The sequence below is a fragment of the Lacerta agilis genome, chromosome 11 (genome assembly GCF_009819535.1).
Source record: "Lacerta agilis isolate rLacAgi1 chromosome 11, rLacAgi1.pri, whole genome shotgun sequence".
NCBI classification, from domain to species: domain Eukaryota; kingdom Metazoa; phylum Chordata; class Lepidosauria; order Squamata; family Lacertidae; genus Lacerta; species Lacerta agilis.
The window spans coordinates 25,213,775-25,235,068 of NC_046322.1; the positions used below are offsets into that span (position 1 = coordinate 25,213,775).

General features: G+C 39.7%; 2 protein-coding genes across 5 annotated transcripts; both read left to right on the forward strand.

Annotated features, from left to right (window-relative positions):
• The first annotated feature begins 173 nt into the window (after positions 1–173).
• TRAPPC13 (trafficking protein particle complex 13) lies at positions 174–20,412 on the forward strand. 4 transcript variants are annotated; one of them, XM_033164509.1, is made up of 13 exons: positions 174–294; positions 5,206–5,274; positions 6,513–6,612; positions 7,568–7,652; positions 8,102–8,229; positions 8,661–8,733; positions 10,784–10,828; positions 12,696–12,713; positions 16,395–16,528; positions 17,361–17,559; positions 18,826–18,926; positions 19,610–19,760; positions 20,085–20,412. In XM_033164509.1, exons 1-13 carry the CDS (start codon positions 249–251, stop codon positions 20,187–20,189), a joined length of 1,254 nt encoding a protein of 417 aa, XP_033020400.1. In that variant the 5' UTR covers positions 174–248; the 3' UTR covers positions 20,190–20,412. The 4 variants fall into 4 exon arrangements, with proteins under 4 accessions (XP_033020400.1, XP_033020401.1, XP_033020402.1 ...); XM_033164510.1 differs by having other exon boundaries at positions 19,613–19,760; XM_033164511.1 differs by lacking the exon at positions 12,696–12,713.
• On the forward strand, positions 189–3,579 carry SHLD3 (shieldin complex subunit 3). Its single transcript, XM_033164514.1, has 2 exons — positions 189–294; positions 2,684–3,579. Exon 2 carries the CDS (start codon positions 2,814–2,816, stop codon positions 3,552–3,554), a length of 741 nt encoding a protein of 246 aa, XP_033020405.1. The 5' UTR covers positions 189–294; positions 2,684–2,813; the 3' UTR covers positions 3,555–3,579.
• Positions 20,413–21,294: the final 882 nt, after the last annotated feature.

A 21,294-nucleotide genomic window follows, 5' to 3' on the forward strand; every position in this document is an offset into this window, starting at 1 on the left:
TCCCACAGAGCAGGGGGGGGGGAAGCAAGCAAGCAAGCAGAGGCCCCTATGGAGATAGGACGATCCAAAGAGCACGCTGGGGATTGTAGTTTCTGGCTCGATTGCGGAGGTGACTTGCATTGCGAGGAGCACAGCTGGGAGAAGGAAGCGGGCCAAAGCCGGGGAGAGAACCTCTTGTTCGCGGCCGGAGGAAGTTTGGCCTTGGCTGATTCCGTAAAGGAGGAAGAGGCCCGAGAGCGGCTGCGGCGATGGATGTTACCCAGCCCAAGCAGGAGCATCTCTTGGCCCTGAAAGGTACTCGCTCTCGCCTCCGACTCTCACGCTTGCTGCCTTAGCTTCCTCCGCTCATTCGGATTTGGCCTGGGGCTTAGCAGCTGAAAAGCAAATCCTACAAGGGACGAGGTGGAGAGAATGCAGCCCCGTTTGCTTTTTGCGGCGGCTCCCTTGGCCGCTGTTTTTAGGAGACCAAAGCGGGTGGGTCTGAGGCAGTTAAACCTGGGAGGGATCGGCAGGTGAGAGCGATTGGTGGCTCAAAGCTAATTTGCAGGAGAAGTCGGGTATCCTTTTCACAAGGTCGGTTCCTTATTCCACCTGCCAGGGCACTTTGTTGAATAAAGAGCTCGGAAAGTGACACTAGATCCAGCTTCATTGGTTCAAGCCAGAGTATGCACTAAGGAGGGGGAATCTCCCAACGTTTTCAGATTTCTTTTAAAAAAGAAGGACATCATCGCTTCCCTAGGAAATGCTCATTGGTGTAGGGTTTTGTGTGTGTGTGTGCAGTTTTGTATAAGCAAGAACTGCATCTCAAAATCCATTGCAAAATCTTCAGTTGGTAGGCCTTCCTTGTACTTGTCCAGCTATGAATCAAGAGAGACAATGTTGGCACAGAACAATCTTTCAGAGATGGGTAGTGTGCAAACATTTCTAAAGCAAGCAGGGCTGCAAGATTATACAGCTGCTCTGGTGAGCTTTGGAAAAGGGGGTGCCTGTTATCTTCTCTTCAGCTCCCAGAAAATGGAACATTCCCTTGAACTAAAAAAAAACAAATCTGTCAAGCCTTAGATATAATCAGCTGCTAAAGAGGAAATCCCTTAATCCTTCCAATATATATCCTTTCTTCGCATCACAACACCAGCTATTTAGGAAAAAACCAAACCCATTTCTGCAACCTCAGATGGAAGAACAAGATTAATGGAACTAGTTCTCACTCCTTCCTTGAAGTCTCAGTTGTGTGAGTTTACCATGTGGAAAGATTCCGCTGAGAAAAAATGGCCACTAAGAGTACTGTACAGTACTGGAAAAGCTGTGAAAGATGTGTGGAGAGTGCATTGATTGAGACCAGTACCTAAGCAATTGTTGAAATTAGAACCCTTGCTATCTCCTGTCCCAGTATCCCTTCAAGTTTTTACAAATAGTGAGTTGTTTAAAAAGGCAACTCTTTTGAAATAATTTCCTTATGGGGAAGTGGAGTGTATGAACATCACAAAGCACAATCCCAATACACTCCTGTAGGCAGAAATGCTTTAAAGACATTTCATGGCAATATATATTTCTGTAGTTGCCAGCAAGGCATACTAAATAGAAAAAGTACTTATACAGTGTGGAGTAGATGCTCTAAACAATTGCAGAGCAAGCAAGAAAAAAGGGGGACCTTCAAAGTAAGGACCCAAAGTTGCAGATTTGTGGAAGAATGGGTGTCATTGGAGCATCCTTCCAGGGACCTCTTTTAAAACATTTTTTGCCTTCCTGCTTCTAAGGCTGAGAGAACTTTCCTCTGTGACAACACAAATAGCATAGTGGAACACTATCCAGTCTAAAATTGTGACCCCATGTGCATGCGTACACTTAGATGTTACCATGAACATGAATAATTTAAGTCCTCCCAGCTTCTCTTCCTCTTTTTCAATTATTATCCTACTATAGTAACATTCCAACTCTGCTATCCTTCTTTCTTCTTAGGAGTCATAAGCAACAGCTACTACTGCTGCAAAAAAGCTTCCTGCCTGTGACAAACAGTATGCAGCCCCTGTTCCTGATTGTCCCCCTTCTGTGGCTGCTATTTATTTGTTTAGCAATAAAAATAAACAATCTGAAAAAGCAAACCACTACAATCTGAAAAAGCAAACCACTACAACAATAAATTTATGTCACAACACCATGAGGATGAGAAAGCATATCCAGTCCAGCAAAATGCTTTCTCAATAGGGATGTCTACACGATGCATAAAAACCGATCAGCGTTGGCATCAGCTGAGTCTGTGAGGGGAGGGCATTCCACAATTGGGAAGCCGCTTTAGAGTTGGAAGGAAACAGTTGTGCAATGCCGAGATATATGTTTAAGGCAATGTGTTGTTTGGCACTGACAGAAGTTCAGAAATTTGGTGCTGTATCACAGCTCTCTTACAGTAGGGCCATCTCACTTGTTTAATTTCTGTATTGGAGAAACCTATGTGGCATTCTGGTTTGAATTAGCAGTTGTAGCAAAACCAGATGTCTGACAGAAACAAAAAAAAACAATTTATAAGTCTGAGGGGGTGCTGTTGTGGTTTGGTTTTCCAACTGCATACGTTTGCAGCCCATTACACTTGCTGCAGCATTTTCTAGCGATAACTGCGTCAACACGATAGTGAATTTTAGTGGGAAACTGCTAGCGTGTCTTATTACTTGCAATACTTCTGCTCTAGGTCCTGTTTTCTTCTGAACTGCACAGCACATGGCATGAAAATATTCTTTTAAGTGATTATATCATTAGTGATGAAGCTGCTGTCCAAGAAACATTTGAAATAAGAACATGTGGATTCCTGTTGTACAAGCATGGAGGTGATTCTGCACTATCGAGCATGGCAAAGGGACCCTGCAGCATTGCAAAGAATCACAGAAGAGGCACTGAAAGAATTTCCTGTTAGGAATCTCCCAAGTTTCATACCCTGGTTTCCAAATGACTTGCGCCAACTTCCCCTCAAACCTAAAAGAATCGCTCCAGTTATTTCTGGTGAAGAAGTAGAGCAAATGAAACAACATATTGCAGCCATAGAAACTGTTTGCAGCTCCCCATCTTATGACTGTACAGCAGGGCTTAAGGAATTTCATCCTGATGTAAAAGCTGGGAAGTGTTTGCAAGCTGAGCATGAAAGAAACAATTTTAGCAATTTGGAAAAGCAAGCAGCAAGCCACAAGCAGAAGCCGAGAAGGTCTTGGAGTGTGTCTCTTCCCAACTCTAAGCTCAAAGACAAGATTCTTCCTTTATCTAGAGAACTGCAGGGCACTTTAGACAAATTAAAGCTCCATGCATTCTATAGAGCACAGTGGATAATTGAACCATCTACATTTGGTAGTCAAACATTGGAGGACATTTGGGTAAAGCTCAACAAGATGATCAAACACAATGAACTGCCATCTTGTAACGCTACGATCCAGAGATGTGAAGGACAGATTTCAGTTTTCTGTGACATACTGTACTGTGAATATGTTGCCAACAATCTTAGAGAAAAATTAAACCTTTTGGGGAAAATAAATTTGTTTGTTCACAAATATGGAATCATACATAGTTTGTAGCTTTATAACAAGGCATTACAACTTTCTGTGAAATGTTGTATTTTAAATACATTTTGTTGCCTTGCAATGTTTTTTAATGTTTTTGAAAAAAATCTGTGGTACTGGTGGGGCAGAAGGGGAGTAACTAGCTTATCCTGGGCTTTTTCCATTTTATTTAAATTAGAAGCCCTTCTTGTAGATTTCATTGCTCATGTAAAGAGAACTCATGCTTCTGAGCTATAGTAACTTTGATTAGAGGATTGACTTTTTTCAGAGTATGGATTCATTGAAAATTTGAGGAAAAAGCAGGACATCTCAAGCAAACTGATCTCTACAAGACTGGATTATGCTTTGTTTTAAGTTCTCAAAAAGTCTGTGATTACTTAAGAAGATGTCTCTTGTAAGATAAATGCCCCTTGTAAGTGTGATGCAATGAATGAAATGACCTTCCACATTTGTTTGGAATGATTTGTCAAAAATTAATGAACAATAAAAAGAAAGGCTGCTGTGTTGGAGTAATAATTTCTCAACTTTAATTTTATGAAGTCCATCATGCTGATATATTTGTTTCCCTTTCTGTGTGTTTGGCTTACATTTTTGCTTCCTATAGATTGTAATCACATCGGCAATGGGCAGAATGTTGTCCTACTGGCCATTATGTTCTGTACAGAGGCAAGACTTCTTTTTGTTCTTAGCAGCCTTTAGAAAATGTATGCCATCTAAACATGGTCATTTGTAAGCAAATTCTGTTGCAGTCACATACCCTCCAACATTTCTCCGATGAAAACAGGAATGTCCTATTCTTTCTTCTTCTTCTTCTTCTTCTTCTTCTTCTTCTTCTTCTTCTTCTTCTTCTTCTTCTTCTTCTTCTTCTTTTATACCTCAGCATCTGACTGGGTTGCCCCAGTAACTCTGGGCTGCTTCCAACATATATAAAAACATAATAAAACTTTAAATAGGGCTATCTTCAGGGGTCGGATAACTCAATACCCTCCAACGTTTCTTTGATGAAAATTGGGACATACTAAGAAAAAGCAGGACATGCTAGGATCAAATCAGAAATTGTGACAGCTTCTGTAAATACAGGACTGTCACTGGAAAATAGGGACACTTGGAGGGTCTACAGTCGATAGTTTGCAGGCCCTGGTCCAGCCTTAATATCTACATTTGAATGAATGGGGAAAGCATTGGTTGACTCGACCCCCCACCCAGCCTGCCTTAGGGGGAGTCAACTGTCTTTTGGACCAAACAACTGCTTACAAATGGTACTCTCAACATGGTTGGATAAGGATTAAGGCAGTTATGAGTATTGTGTTTTGTTAAAATGATTTTTGCAGTTACCCATGATTATCCTAGAACATTTTTTTTGTAATATTATTGGTGGGATTTTAAAAAAATGGATATGCATGCTTTTTGTCTTTGCTCAAGTATCAGTGTGAATGAACACTTCCTGCATTTCTAGTTGTTTTCACATTAATCCCAATTTCATCTCCTTTTCTTGTGCTCAGTACAAACAAACAAAATACATAAAACTTGGGCAGAATGCCAGGGACAAGGTAATATCCAAACAGGTCTTAAGGTTCTTATTCTGAAGTTAAATATGTTGAGCTTCTAGTGAAGTCCTGGTGATGAGGAGTGTGATTAATATGGAATTTGCTTTCTAAATTCACAGTAATGAGGTTGACCAAACCTACTTTGTTCACCAATATTCCTGTGACCTGTGAAGAGAGAGACTTGCCAGGTAAATTATGTTATGGTGTTAAATAATACTCAAATTGTGATACTTCATGAAACCTGGGTTCTGTAGGAAACCTTTCTGCTAACAATGTACAGGTTATTGCAGGTTTCTCTCCATTGGCAGAGGCCAATAGGAACACACTTATGCACCATCCTAAGTCCCCAGTCATCAGCATAGTGGGAGTGTAGGTGTGTTAGTACAGTCCTACGTAAAGGTAAAGGGACCCTTGACAATTAGGTCCAGGCGCAGATGACTCTGGGGTTGAGGCCCTCATCTCACTTTACTGACCGAGGGAGCTAGCATACAGCTTCCGGATCATGTGGCCAGCATGACTAAACCGCTTCTGGTGAACCAGAGCAGCACACGGAAACCTCGTTTACCTTCCCGCCGGAGTGATACCTATTTATCTACTTCGTGCTTTCGAACTGCTAGGTTGGCAGGAGCAGGGACTGAGCAACGGGAGCTCACCCCATCGCGGGGATTCGAACCGCCGACCTTCTGATCGGCAAGCCCTAGGCTCTGTGGTTTAACCCACAGCGCCATCCACATCCCACATACAGTCCTAGCAAGCTAAAAACTCAATAATGTGGAATGATTGAAGTTCGCCACTATGTGGATCACATGGACATTTCAGATCCCTTCTTTTTTCAAACCAGAGTACAGAAACTTAATTTTTTTGGGGGGGGCATTGTTTCATTTATTGCCATGTATGCCCACATGGAAAGCTTTTCCAGCAACACCCCATAGAACTGAGAGACAAATACATGAAATGATAGCCTTTCAAAACAACAACAAAAATCAGAAGATCTCAGCTAGCAGGTCTTGCAAGAATTCATGAGAACTGGAGCCAACGTTTGCCAAGAAGTTTCTGGGTCGCTTTTCCTTCCAAAGATAGCAGATAAATTACTGTTGAAGGTTTTATTGGTTGTTTTTTTTTTTTTTTAAAAAAGAAACAACAAAATTCACGGAACTACAAAAAGTCAATTTGAACCGCTGTTTATACATATTACAAAATTGCTTAGAGTTGCTTGTTTAGAACTCTGCCATTTAGCATGGCAAAAAGATTAAGTCTCCTTTTCTGCTAACAGGAATGCTACGTCACATTTATTTCCAATCGTATGTTCAGATGAAAATATATTAAAATAAGTTAAAAGCCAGCGGCTTATCAATTAAAATATTTAATTTGATTATATAGAAATATCAATATAGTTGACCTGACATATAATTTTATATTACTGCAGGAGATCTGTTTAACCAGTTAATGAAAGATGATCCTTCCACAGTAAAAGGAGCAGAAACATTAATGCTTGGGGAAATGTTGACTTTGCCTCAGAATTTTGGGTAAGACTTGTATATAGATGTGTAGATTTGTTGAGATAATTGTTTTATGATCTCTAGTCCTGTCCAGAACTGTCCTAATATTGTAAATAACAGTTTCAGTTGTATTTACTTCCAACTTAGAATGCTCTTAGGACTGTGGCCTAAGCCTATCTTCCTTGTCCTTCCTATGGATAAAGTCTATTATTATTCTTGCTTTCCCCCCACCACAAACTGTTTCCAAGGGCCTCTTGTGTTACAGGGTTATGAAGCCATCTATTGTGGTTTCTAACTTTGAATCAGTGGTACCTCTGAGTAAACAGTCATTGAATGAAGCATGAAGAGATCTTTACTGTTAAACAGAGTTGGTGAGTTAAAAGTAAAGCTAGCAACTACCAGACCTTGATTTTGAATATAAGAACAGCCCTTCTGCTTTTGACTAAACCTGTCTAGTCCACCATCCCCTTTCCCACAGTGACTGATCAGATAACTATGGAAAGCCCGCAAGCAGAATGTAAGGACAATAATTCTTTCCCACTCTTGATTCCCCAGGGAGTGGCATTGCCTATGAACGTGGAGGTGTCATATGGCCATCATGTTATCCTTATTTTCCATGCACGAATCTGCCTAATCCCCTTTTAAAATCTACACAACATAATCATATACACATCCATGCTGTGTGCCTTAGTCAGCTCAGACTAGCTTACTTATTTTCATTTTGTTTGTTCTTGTCAACACTCTGCTGTGCTTAGGCACTATCTTAAGTACTGAAACCACAAGATTGTCTTCAAAGGTTTTGAGCCACGTGCATGCAATATCATCAGTGCTAGAAGATGCAAAAAGGAACTCTATAAATATGGCGTTCATGGTACAGTAACAGAAGTCCATGGTGTTGCTAAAAGTGGGCAGTAATAGATTTTAGAGATGTATTCAAAGCAATGGTTTTAACAGTTCTCTTTTCTCCTCCCTTCTTGAACAGAAATATATTCTTAGGAGAGACATTTTCCAGCTACATCAGTGTACATAATGACAGTCACCAAGTGGTAAAAGATATTTTGGTAAAGGTATGTTTGATCTTATCAAGTAGTTTTAAGTGTGTTTTTAAGGTAATTAATCAGTTAACGTTTTTCTAGTTGAAGGAAACTTTGAACAAAAACAATGGGGGATGTCTAAAGGTAACAGGGTAAATTGTAAAGGCATATTCTTTTTGCTTACTATATATTTTTGAGGCAGCCTGAAAGTAGGTTTGTTCTGCACTTTTTTTACCCTCTCCAAGTATATTCCAACGGAAAGTTCTACTGTACAACCACAATAGTGCAAGAGAACATTACGAGTACATGTTAAGCTTTTGGGATGCTCGGGCATCTCATCTTCTCAGTGGACTGTGCGCAGATTTTTAATCAATGCCTTGGGGAAGGTGGAATGTAAAATCAGTTAAAGCAATGAAAAACTATTTTCAATAATAAAATTCAACCTCTCTTTTATTGAAGAGTGTTTTGTTCTTAATTCCAAGGCTGATCTACAGACAAGTTCGCAGCGTTTAAACCTTTCAGCCTCTAGTGCTGCAGTGGCAGAACTCAAACAAGACTGTTGTATCGATGACGTAATACACCATGAAGTAAAGGAAATAGGAACGCACATGTAAGACACATTTTACTTTCTCTCCCCCAATTCATACAGTTGTATCTAACGGTAGCCTGCCAAAGGCAGGACACCTGCTTGTTGACAATCCCTCCTTTCCAATGTGTCTCCCATACTCCAAAACAGTCTTTTTGAAATAACTTCTGGAATAGTATAGGATATGGCACAGAGGGCTTCAATTGGTCCCGGGGGGAATGGTGCCTTGCATTAACAGAAATGCTTCTGGTAGTCTAAAACCATCTGTAAACTTAATTTAGTTTTTCCCATTCTGTAAAAATAAAAATAAAAATTGCCAAATGTGTTCAGAATTCTGAAGGAGATGAATTGCAAATTTGCATCGTTTGCTCCATTTCCCCAATCTCCTCCCAACCTGGAAACACAAGCAAGACTGAAAAGTAGTTAAATCTCACTGAATCATTTGTCTCTTTCAGTTTAGTGTGTGCGGTAAGCTACACCACACAGACAGGTGAGAAGATGTACTTCAGAAAGTTCTTCAAATTTCAGGTATTGAACTGACATAGCTGGCAGTGTTGACTGTGATTGAAGATATCTAACCCTTTTCTATCTCTCTGTCTCTTCTATGCTGCCCATGCTTGCAACTTTCCCCATAATTTATCTGGGGCAAATTTAGTGGTGGTGGTGGTGCAGTTGTTCTTAAGGTTTATTTTAAGGTTTGTCGGTACAAGTGCACATCAGCGTCGAAGTGAAGTGCAAGAGAGGCTAGTACTGTAATGTGAATCAGAAGTCCCCCAGTACCACCTTCTAGGTCCATCCCTCTAAAAATGACCAGAGCTATCGTAGCACCATGTCTCCCAAGTTGAACCCCAGAAGGTCAATAGAATAGAAATAGAAATAGAAATACTTTATTGTCACTGTACCACCAACAGGGCTATACTCTTTGTCAGTCCACTCCTTAGCATAGGTCATCTACCAAGTTGTCTGTAAGCCAAGTCAGAGACAGATTGGAATTAATCCAGAATGAATGAATGAATGATGGTAGGTAGGTAGTAGGTAAAGGTAAAGGGACCTCTGACCATTAGGTCCAGTCGCGGATGACTCTGGAGTTGCAGTGCTCATCTCGCTTTATTGGCCGAGGGAGCTGGTGTACAGCTTCTGGGTCATGTGGCCAGTATAACAAAGCTGCTTCAAGTGAACCAGAGCAGTGCACGGAAATCCCGTTTACCTTCCCGCCAGAGCGGTACATATTTATCTACTTGCACTTTGAAGTGCTTTTGAACTGCTAAGTTGGCAGGAGTTGGGACTGAGCAACGGGAGCTCACCCCGTCAACCTTGGTAAAGCTGCAGAAAGGGATGCCAATACCTCACAGAGTTTAGAAGTGGGGAACCTTATCTGAGTCCTGTCCTGGTAACTTTAAAAATAACCAAGCGAAGAGTTTTGATTTGTAAGTTTGGCTTTTAGGGTAGAAACTCCAGAACAGCATTACAGAAAATGCCTTCTGAGGAGTGAAGTTTCTGTACATAGAGGAATCAGATATCATAAGGATATGGGGTTCCTGTGCCTTTTAACAGCTACATAATGGGCAAAAAATGAATACATGAAGTTTTCCTTGCATGAACTTGCAGAGTTGAAGGTAGTTGCATCTGCTGAATTTCTGCCTGTCACGCAGCTGTCAAAGGTATAGTCACCCAATCATAAAGTCGTGAAGATATGGCAAGTAGCAAACGTAGAGTTAAATAGTAGCTACTCCACAGGTGATGCTTGTTGAAAACATAGCTAAATTTCAGTATGGTTCCAGAGGTGAAGGTGCAGAGTGCTACTGCTTGATTCTGAAACGGCAGGTGCTCCGCTCTTCTCTTGCTCTCTTGTTTCCGGCAGGAGCAGGGAAGGAGCAAAGCGCCTCTGTTTTTAGTAGCATGCACAAGTACCGGTATATCCATGCACTTCATTATGATTTAAAGGTGAAACTGTGCATTAAAGTGGCATGCAAACAAATTATTTAATAAGAATAATTTAAGTCTATTTGCAGTCTGTCTTGATTTCAGGGTCAGAATCGCTGATATGCAAATGAAAAGATTGTATTGTCGCGCATAACATCTGATACTTGATGTGCTTTGCTCCTTTAATTAGAAAGCTTAGCCAGCAATTGACAGTGTAATGGCTTGCAGCTGATTTGCCACTGACTGACTTCCTTCCAACAGCAGAAGCCGGGAAAGAGCAGCATTTCTTGATTAAAACTTGTGGAAATTAAAACTGCTAATTTTGAAATGCATCATTATATTAAAGAGTCTGATCATGGCCTATACAACACTCTGGTAGAAAAATAACTTTTGTGGGAGAGGTTTTTTGCCGTGCTACTATAAAATCCTTTTACCTGATCAAAATGTGGAAGTGTCTGTAGACATAGGAAAGAAAAAGTGGGATGAGTAAGCTGGGTTCTTCCACTGAAGTAAACTTTGGGGTTTGCTTATATGGACGCAAGTGGAACACCAAGTTAACAACTTTACTTTTGAAATACTCAGAAGCAGGTAGTACTTAGTGTTGATGAAGGAGTTTGATAAATCTCCCTTTAGTATTTATTCTTTTTTCAAACAGGTCCTCAAACCGCTAGATGTGAAAACAAAGTTCTACAACGCTGAGGTAAATGCAGAATATTGTATTTGGTGCTTGGTGTCCAAAATTCTGAACAGGCTCTTAGTGAAAACTTGTTATATTGGGGATTAAAATTGTGGTTATTTTTCAGGATTATAGATCTAGATCTCCCATTTGAGATATAATAGGCCCATTTCATTATCTGTTCTGTTTAACCCAGACAAATAAATAGAACTTTCTCACGTGGCAAAGCATTTTTAAATTATTAATCTTTTGTCTTTTAGAATTATTTGACAGGTGTTGGCAGTTTGAACATACATATTTTTTATTAGCTGGAATAGCTGCAAAATAGAAAAAGACAAAAATCTGAGGAGATAAACTTTAGGAAAATAGAGCTGAAAGGATTGTTTGAAAACTAGGTGAAGGAGTGAATGTTTTTAACTGTACTTAAAGTATTATTATTATTTTTAAATTAAACCAAGTTGTATGTTAAAAGCTACTAAGAAACTACAAGATACCCCAAAGGGCATGCTAACAGTGGAACAGACTCCATCAGAAAGTGGTGGACTCTCCTTCCTTGGAGGTTTTTAAGCAGAGCTTGGATGGCCCTCCGTCATGGTTGCTTTAGTTGAGATTCCTGCATTGCAGGGGGTTGAACTGGGTGACCCTCGGTTTCCCTTCCAACTCTACGATTCTGGCATTAAATTTCTGTATGCCAGCTATAGAAAATGGCTGCCTAGCTATTACAGCTTTGGAAAACTATAATGATCTTGCCCTCTTTCCTGGCCGAGGGTGAGGAAAACAGGTGAGTAAAAATCTACACCTTGCTCCCCTTCTCACTTTAATCTATCCATTTGTCATTGCCATCACCATTTGGGGGAAATGTGGCTGCATATTTAGTTATAATCCATTTTAAAAACATTTGTTTCATTATCAACTGGATAAACTTGTGGTTCAAATTTAGTCAAAAAGACAGCTATCTTATTTAAAAACGGACATTATTGATAATAAGTAAACTAATGCTAGGTGGTATGCCAGAGTAGAATTACTTATCAGGTCTGTGTGACAGTAATGCTGCGGGTGCAGATTTCCCCATCACTGCATCTCCATCCTGAGATAGGTGCAACCTAATGAATTATAGAAAGACCTTTGGGTCTTAAAGGCACAGTGCCTCTGACAGGAGATGCTCTTCAGGTGCACTTGTGCCAATGATGGGATTGGTAATTCCCTGAGTTGTTGGCCAAACAATATTCAAAGATACCTAGCATAAAAGGGGTGGGGGGATTGATAAATGTAAAGGTTGTTATGGTACTGAATTAAGCTTTTGAAGAAAGGGAATTCATTGGGAGGTGCATTTAGCACTTGTCCTTTTCCAATGGTGCTTTCAGTTTTATTGCAGCTTGTTAATTACAATGGGAGCTTTTGTTACAGGATGACACATAAATACATGCAGTTAATATGCAGACTGGCTCAATTTAAAACCCGAGAGTCATCAGTGAACAGGTTTTCTTCCCATATTTAAGACTTTGTGCATTAAGAGAATATTTGTAAGATTAACGGGTCCTCAGTTTCCCCCCCATAGAAGGATTCAGCCAAGTCATGGACTTCTTCTGTGAGCATGTACTGGTTTACCAATGTGTTCATTGTGCACTCCCTGTGTTTGCCATTTCACATAATTTATTTCTTCATTATACCATATGCTGACATGGTCTTATTTAGAAATAAGATTGTTTAGTAGTGAGCCTTTTATTTTCATTGCCAGTTTACATTTCTCTCTTACTAATGCTGTCTTGTTTAGAAAGTACCAAAAAAAATGCAGAAAGATGCATTTTATTTGAAACGTAGTTGTCCTCCTTTTTTTCTTTAACATTTAACCCTAATTTCTCTAATGTTTTCTTTTTTATTTTCCCATTAGAGTGACCTCAGTTCTGTGGTAATTTTATTTATTATTTATAAATATGTATGCTTGTCTTCTGTTTGTCTTTCTGCCTGTTACTAACATTATTTTGAAAACATAATGGAAAAGCAATGTTTGTACACATAGATATTGGCTTGTTTCCCCTTTCTCCCCATACTAGCTCTCTCCTTGCATCCATTGTTTAACAGTATTTTGCAGTTCAGACTTCTGTACTGAATAAATATTTCAGTAAACTACTGTGGCTAGGAAATTAATTGTTGACCCCAGAGCAACAATGATATTCCTAGAGGCATACTGTTGAGGCTACAAAAGCACATGGGCTGGGCTATTTTTGTTGCAATTTCTGTTGGGAGCACAACATGTTTTATTGGGCAAAAATTCAGTTTTCTGCAAATCTTATGAAACATTTATTTTATTTTTTTGCATAAGAACTGCTTCTGGACCAGACCAAAGTTCAGCATTCTGTCCTCACAGTGGCCAGCCAGGAGCCAATGAAAAGCCCCCAAGTAGGACATGAGCATAATAGTACTTTCCCAGCTGTGAACCTCAGCAACTCATATGCAGAGGTCTGTTGTCTCTGATACTGAAAGTGTTACTCGTCATGAGTGAATAGAGTGGTGTGTCATGGTCTGGCATAGTTCTGGGCCTGTCTGATGATTCACAAAGCCAGAATGAGTTATGCAAAAAAAAAAAAAAAAGTTGTATAAGAAATTACATTAAATTCAAGGTACCGGTATTGGGTTGGAGGCCAATCTATCCTTCTGCATGCAGAAAGTATTTTCCATTCCCAGAAGGGCTTTTACAGTACAGGCTAGAATGTCATGTGAACAAGTGAAATGAAATTCAATGGCTATAAAATCTCTTACACAAGCCTAGTATTAGATTTGTTCATCACTTCCACAGCTAAGGAAGCCTCAAGTTTACTTATAATCAAAGCAAAATGAAATACATAGCAAATGTATCCATTAAGGCAACACTGCATGCTAACCATGTACATCCACAATAGTCTGTTGTAAACAAGAATATCTTCTCTCCTCCAATGACATGCAAAGAGCCTACTAGATCAAATGCAAGCTTCCTTGGGGAGAGTGTTGCACAAGCCGGAGGCTACCATTGGAAAGACCTGTTATCTCATTGCTACCATCTTAGCATCTCTTAAAGGGCAGCACACAGAGAAGGACCTTGGGTTATCTTAAGAGTCCCATGTAGGTTTATATGGGGAAAGGCCATTCTTGAGGGTATGGCCCTCAAAAGCAATTTTTTTAAAAAAAATCATTTAATTGACTAGTATAGCACTTCACAAATTCTGCTAGTGTCTATTTTCCTTCCAATGCATTGTGCAAATTTCCTTACGTAATTTATATATTTTCCACTATTTGGAATGCCTGGTATGGTGGTCTTTACCTGGTAGTGTTTCTTGTGTTTGGTGGTATAAAAGTACACAGTGCCTTGCATGTAGGCTTGTTTCATGTTAAACCATGGCAACATCTCTGTTATCTGCTGTTTTTGTGAAGACACTGGATGGGAGGAGAGAGACAAGATAGTTCACATCTTTCTTTATATGTTTATTAAAACTCCTTTCAAATTGATGAATGCATGTGGCAATGATTCTAGCGGTGTAATTGCAGTGTGGTTTAAGTTCAAATCTTAAATGTGTGTGCTATAATAATCCAGGAAATTTGCTGTGAAGCGCTCTGATCGAATCATGCTATTGAGACTAATCATGAGAGTGAGACTAACCAACCCCTGCGTCATTGTAAGCTACCTTGCTTTTTCATTATGCTGCTTGGTTTTGTTTTCTTCCCTCAACTTGGCTCTTGCTAAATTTCTGGTGGTTGCTGTTTTAAAAGACACGGATGGGAAATTTGGAAAACACAAGATGTAAGCAATGGATTTATGGGATATTCTTTCAGAAGAGTAGAAAAATATTAAATCCCTAGTGCCAGAAGACATGATATTACTTAAGGTTTTTTTTTAATTAAAAGCAAGATAACTGAATTTTATTTTTTCATTAGTGCTTTGCTTGAATACATAATACTCCCCTCCCTCTAATCTCAGAAGACCAGAAGCTGCTGCTTCTATTTTACAACATGCACTACCTTTTTTTTACAGTCAATTGGCCAAAATTAACCAAAAGTACAGATCTAATACAGTGTTAGGTGACATCAGCATAACATGATAACCCCAGAAAGACAATTTCTAGGACAATAAAGATCAAACCTTTATTCACCTGTTGCTTTCTGGTCTTCTCAGCCACTGACAGGAATTTTTCCGCTGTCAAAGAGACCCCAGGAATTTTGTCTAGTAGGTAATTTACCTAAAAGTTGGCTGATCTCCCAGCAAAGAGCCTGAAAGGGGAGTGTTTCTGTTTTAGATTAACCACGGTTTAAGAATCAGACAATATTCTAAACTGTGGCTAATCTTATGGTGGTTTGAAATGAGCCGGCTTCACAAATTGTGGCTTGCTTTCACTAACTATAGTTAGAATCAACTACCATTTGTCCAGGTTTGCGAAAAACAGAGATGAAAGCTGCTGGAGGAGGGAGTAGTAGTAGTAGTAGTACTACAGTATGTGAGCCTGAGGCTTTCTCCACCTTGTGAAACTGAGCTAATATCTGACCCACCCATTGCCTTTTGATGGCCCTCCAAACAACATGGAATGTGAGAGGCTGGAATTGTTTTACAGTTTGCCACCACTAGTCAACATCCAAAACAACATTCCAACTCAACTTTTGATAAACAGTGGAAAATAGGTGTGGGGCTATCCTATTTTCGGTTACAAAAACCAAGCATGCCCCTTTTTCTTGATGGGATTTTCCATTTTACACAGGGCCTCCACATGCCTGTAATCAGATATGATGTTGGAGCCTTTGATCGAGTGGCTCCCATCGTTCCTCCCCTGCAGGCATCCCTTTGATTGTCAGCAGGTTTTGATTGCAGCTTTGATCTGCCAGATATGTCACACTGCTTTGCAGGACTGAGATCTTGCAGAGACATTTAAACAGATCACGTTTGTACCATGTCCCCGGTTAAGGGATATGCAATTGATAATTGCATCAAGTTCTTTAATTCTTGAGATGGTAAGGACACCAGGTGTCTTAGAAGCAGAAATAAGGTTGTTGGGGTGGTAGAATATTAATCTCTGTGCCATTATGAAAGTTTATAGCAGAGACTAGAGCAGTTCTTAGGTCAATGTGAACAGTTTTTGTAGCATGCCTCTAAGCCCCTGTAACAGTTCATACACTTAAAAAAAAACCTATTAACAATATATTCTTTGTATGCAGCCTGGTGCATCATTAATCTGGCATGGCATGTGTCTGTTGTGCATTGCACTCATTTCACATTTATAAAGTGTTATTTGTCTTTCCTTTTAAAAGAAAATCTGAATTGATGTGGATCGTTGGAGCTCAGCTTGCAAGTCTAGTTTAGGCCATATAGACACTACCTTAGAATAGGAAAATATGACAAAGTTTTCCCAAATCCATTGTTCAGCACTATTCCAGTTGACTAACATTTTTGCTTCTACTGCTCTCTGTTGGGATAAAGACTTTTCTCGCATTTAATGACTGTTACTTTTGATTTTCAGGCATGAACTAACTGCGTTTGTGGTTTAATGTTTTTCAAACACTTGAGATGCTGGAGCTTTTTGTCAGTTGAGATTATTTTTTTATTTAGGCATTTTCTCTGCTTTTTTAGACTGATGAAGTATTTTTGGAAGCTCAGATTCAGAATATCACAACCTCTCCAATGTTCATGGAGAAGGTGTCACTGGAACCTTCTATTATGTACAACGTAGCAGAATTAAATGCAGTCAACCAAGGTGAGGACAGGTAAGGACCTTATTTGCTTCTTCAGACTGTACTGGCTACAGTCACGCATCATGGTGCTTGTATCTTCATGTACGAAAAACTGAAGCTATACATGTGCTGAAGCTGTTATTGCAAATGGACGCTCTTAGAGTACAGTCGTACCTTGGTTCTTGAATGCCTTGTGACTCGAATGTCTTGGCTCTCGAAACCCACAAATCTAGAAGTACATGTTCTGTTTTGCAACTTTTTTGGGATGCTGAATGTCCGACATGGCTTCTGCGACTTCCAATTGAATGCAGGAAGCTTCTGCAGGAAGCCACACCTTGGTTTTTGAATGTTTTCAGAAGTTGAACCGACTTCCGGAACAGAGATTCCATTCGAGAACCAAGGTACGACTGCATAATTTTGTGTCATACTGCTTACTGTGGTATCTTGATGACCTTGCTACTTTTGCTTTTGATTTCAAACATTAGCATATACCTCAGTTCATTTTCTATGAACTCTCTTAACTAGCACCACCATTTGTATCAAAAGATTACTGTAGAATATAGTCCAGTGTAGCATAGCAAAACATGTGGTCTAGCCAATTTGAGCCCCCCCCCCCATTCCTATATTCCTCCCTTCCAGACTTTCGCAAAAACATCTTGCTTGTCTTTTAATTTTTTTCTCTGCTAAGCCTGATTTCCTTAAAACATCTGGAGGCAGGCTGCTTTCTTTCTTAACTGAAAATGCTTTCTTAACTGAAAAGGCAACCCAAAAATGAATCTGATAGCCAATCCGGAATTCACTGGATTTTTGTCGAAAAGCCAATTTTGAGGTACAAGTTAAGGTAAACCTGCCCCTTCTCTTCCAGCGTGTCAACATTTGGTTCAAGAACGTATCTGCAACCCATGGATACTCGGCAGTATCTTTACTGTCTTAAACCAAAGCAAGAGTTTGCAGAGAAAGCTGGCGTTATTAAAGGTGTGACAGTAATTGGAAAGCTTGATATAGTATGGAAGACAAACCTGGGCGAAAGGGGAAGGTTGCAAACCAGTCAGCTCCAACGAATGGTAAGTATTTTTCAGAAGATTCTCTTTAAAGACAGAAGGGAAATAGTGAAGAGCCTGTGCAGATATAGCTTACCTCTGAATATCAGGGGCTTGGAGGAAAATTTAGAAATTGTAAAAACAATATTGGAGTAATTAGACCTTGATGTGATCCATCGGGATTCTTCTCAAGTAATATTACAATTTATACGACCAGAAATATATATACAGCACTTTTGCTGGAACATAGAACAGACTCTCTTCAGCGGTCCCCTCCCCAAATACGGATTTTGATTCCAAGTGAGATCAGGTATATTTCTCCCTTGCTATCCTAGTTTACATCAAAAAAATTTTTATCAGGGTCTTTGGGGCCAATGCTAATTATTTGGGGGAATGACCATAGCTCAGTGATAGAGCATCTGCTTTGCATGCAGAAGGTCCCAGACATCACCAGCTGTGAACATCCAGTCTGAAATCTGCTTTTGGTCAGTGTTGACAATACTGCACTAGATTGACCAATGTCCTGACTCATTCCAAGGCAGCTCCGTTTCATGCTGCTCTTTGTTATTATGTTGGCTTGTATGTTCCTGGGATGAGACTGCCATAACTTGTTTTACTACTACTGAATGTTGTGGATTAATGTTTGTCTGTGGTTGTAAACTGCTTTGCCAAGAAACTTTGCCTAAAAAGTGGTCTAAAACCTGTTTAAATTAATTAGCAACATATGGTTAAATAGAACACTTTTGAAAGCAGTGGCTTGTGCACTCTTAAGGAGAAAAGGCTGTAGAAGTTTTACTCAAGAGTAGACCTATTGAAATTAATGCACCTAAATCATGTTCTTTAACCTCAGTGGGTAAAACTTACTTAAATGCTATCCAGAATTGTACCGTAAATCTCAGTTTTTATGTTTTCTTTCTGAAGATGTTTGAGGTTGCCCCTGTTCATAAAAATCCAAATGAGGACTCCAAGTGTATCAGCATAAACATGAAATTTGTAATGTTACATATACTTCTCCAGAATGTCATCCTGCAATTCACTTGTGGTGCCTTCCAGATGTTGCTGTGGATTATAGCTTCCATCAGTCCTAGCCACAATAGCCCAAAGCTGAGGATGGTAGATAGTGGAATCCATCTGAAGGGCACCACAATGGCCATTCCTACTCTAGTACTACTGCTTGTCTCATCTCCCACCCCCATCCCCACCCCATCCCACCCTCTCTCTCTCTCTCTCTCTCTCTCTCTCTCTCTTTCGGTGTGGGTGTACCTTGCTAAACTTTTAATGCTTTCTTAGGCTCCAGGTTATGGTGATGTCAGGGTTTCATTGGAGACAATTCCGGACACTGTAAACCTGGAAGAACCGTTTGATATTACATGTAAAATAACAAACTGCAGGTAATGAAATTACTTCCCCTCTTGCAATCTTTGTTTTTTTAAGAATTGTAGTTTGAACTGCTTACTGTTTCCAGTCAAAGGGGTAAGTTTTGTAGAGATAATTCACCCAATGTTTTAGATGTATTAAAATACTGTTGGCATTCAAGGTTTTCCTTACTGCAGGAATATGTAATGATTTTTAAGGTGATGGAAATGGTTTGTTTTTTAAATGAACATTCCTAGATACATATAATTCTGCCCCTCACTTGCTGAGATACAGTGGACAAAGTAGATTTTAGAATTCAAAAAATATTTGTGGTTTTTATTGATGGAGAGAAGAGAGAGGCTGTGACCTAGTTGGTCCAATGTGTTGTAAAATATGTGTGTATTTGTATTACATAAGGACTTCATTTTTAAACCATTTTATTTTATTTTAAAAACCATTTTTTTAAATAATCAGACTTTAAACTAAATAAATGTTTTAATTATCATGCTGGCTCCTGTTGGGCAATCACTTAACCACAGGTTTGTTGGAAGCATTAAATGATTTAACCACAGTGTGCATCACCCTGAAACCTTATCTTTCTAAGCATAGAAAGAAGGCAGCAAAGAAAAAGAAAAAGGAGTAAAAACAAATAAATTGGTGTGAACTGGCCCGTAGACAAATTGAGATATATGTTAATTAACTATTCTTTTCCATCCAGCAGTGAAAGAACCATGGACCTGGTTTTGGAAATGTGCAACACTAATTCCATTCACTGGTGTGGGGTGTCAGGAAGGCAGCTGGGCAAACTGCACCCCACTTCATCCCTACACTTGACACTTACGCTGCTTTCATCTGTGCAGGGATTACAAGTAAGATCTCCCGCTTGGGCATTGCAATCCTATATGAGGTTGGAGGGAGTAGCTGTTGGGTTTGTGTCTGTAGGGCAAAAGATTGGGGGGGGGGGGTGTTTTCATTTCCTCTGTTCCCTGTCCTTTCAAGGGTAGACCACCTTCTCCACCCATGGAAACTAAAAAATCCAATTGCCCTGGAATATCTTTCCAAGAATGGCGGCATGGGGTCCTTATAACCTATATAAGGTTATACTGTTAAGTTATACGGCTCTTACAACCAGTTCAGAAGCCTGTTACGTTTCACATTGTCAATCCTTTTCTCCCCCCCCCCCTTCATTTTAGACTGTCTCTGGCTTGAGATTAACAGACACCTTTCTGAAGAGAACGTACGAGTATGATGATATTGCACAAGTCTGTGTAGTTTCTTCCAAAATAAAAGAAAACTGAAAGTGAACCCTTTTCGTTTTAATATTTCCTATTTTGGTTTTTGGACCCAACCCTCTGACAATTTAGTACAACCATCTGCAATCCAAAAAAGAATTTCTTTATTTAACTGCCCCTTTGGAATTCAATCTGGCATCCTTGGAATGTTTTTAAAAAACAGTTTATTTGTGAAGAGCCAACCATATGTATTTTAAACTATTTGGAAATAAAGCCCTTAGTTCAATTATGCAGCTGCCCTAATTATTACTTGTTCTGTATAACTCATTTAATGATACTTGCAACATGGCATGTAGTATCTGGATAAATGACTCTTAATCTGTATTAAGGAAGGGTGCAAACTATTTCATGCACGCTGGTGTTCATAGGAAAAGCATTGGCTAATTCCCAATCTCGCATCCTACATTAAAACAGGATTCTCTACATCTAGAAATACAACATATTTTACAAATGCTTCTGGTGGTCATATATTAGGGATTTAATTCACCATGTAATAAAGAGGTGTGAGGAACCAGGGTGATCTGAGTACAGTCTCGGTGAAGCGCCATTTGGACCATAAGAGCCATTCAAACCAAACATCCATCTGGTCCAGGGATAAGGAACCCTGTTGCTGGACTACAACTCCCATCATCACCAGCCAACAGCTATGCTAGCTGGGCTGATAGGTGTTGAAGACCAACAACATATGGCAGGTCCCATGCTCCCCATCCCTAATGTAATCCAGCATTCTATTCACAGTAAACAACCAGATGTCTCTGGAAAGTGTGCTAGTGGCACTTGAAGGCAAGAGTTCTCTGGAGGTATTGCTCCCCAGCAACTAGTATTTAGAAGCACACTGTCTTTGAACTTTGGAGGCTGTGTACAGTTTGAAGGCTGCTGCAACTGCTTTGCAAGGCACTGTAGGGATGAAATAGCTCGGATTCAGACAGAAATTGGAAAGGGTACGGCTGATACCTTCATTGTACAGTGTTCGTCACATGCTGAAAAGGTACCTCTTTACCGGCCTTTGACATCTGCCCGATTCTTTTGATTGTAAATAGTTTTAACTGATTTTAATATTGTATTTTTACATTGCTGCAACCAGACTCGGGGTTCATAAAGACTATGAGTG

Bases quoted from the DNA above. Each gene is read 5' to 3' on its own strand.
- SHLD3 (XM_033164514.1), top strand. From the start codon at position 2,814: ATGGAGGTGATTCTGCACTATCGAGCATGGCAAAGGGACCCTGCAGCA.
- TRAPPC13 (XM_033164509.1), top strand. From the start codon at position 249: ATGGATGTTACCCAGCCCAAGCAGGAGCATCTCTTGGCCCTGAAAG. The intron at 6,613-7,567 runs GTAAGACTTGTA...CTTCTTGAACAG, and splicing joins ACTTTGCCTCAGAATTTTGG to AAATATATTCTTAGGAGAGA. The intron at 18,927-19,609 runs GTAATGAAATTA...TTTTCCATCCAG, and splicing joins TGTAAAATAACAAACTGCAG to CAGTGAAAGAACCATGGACC.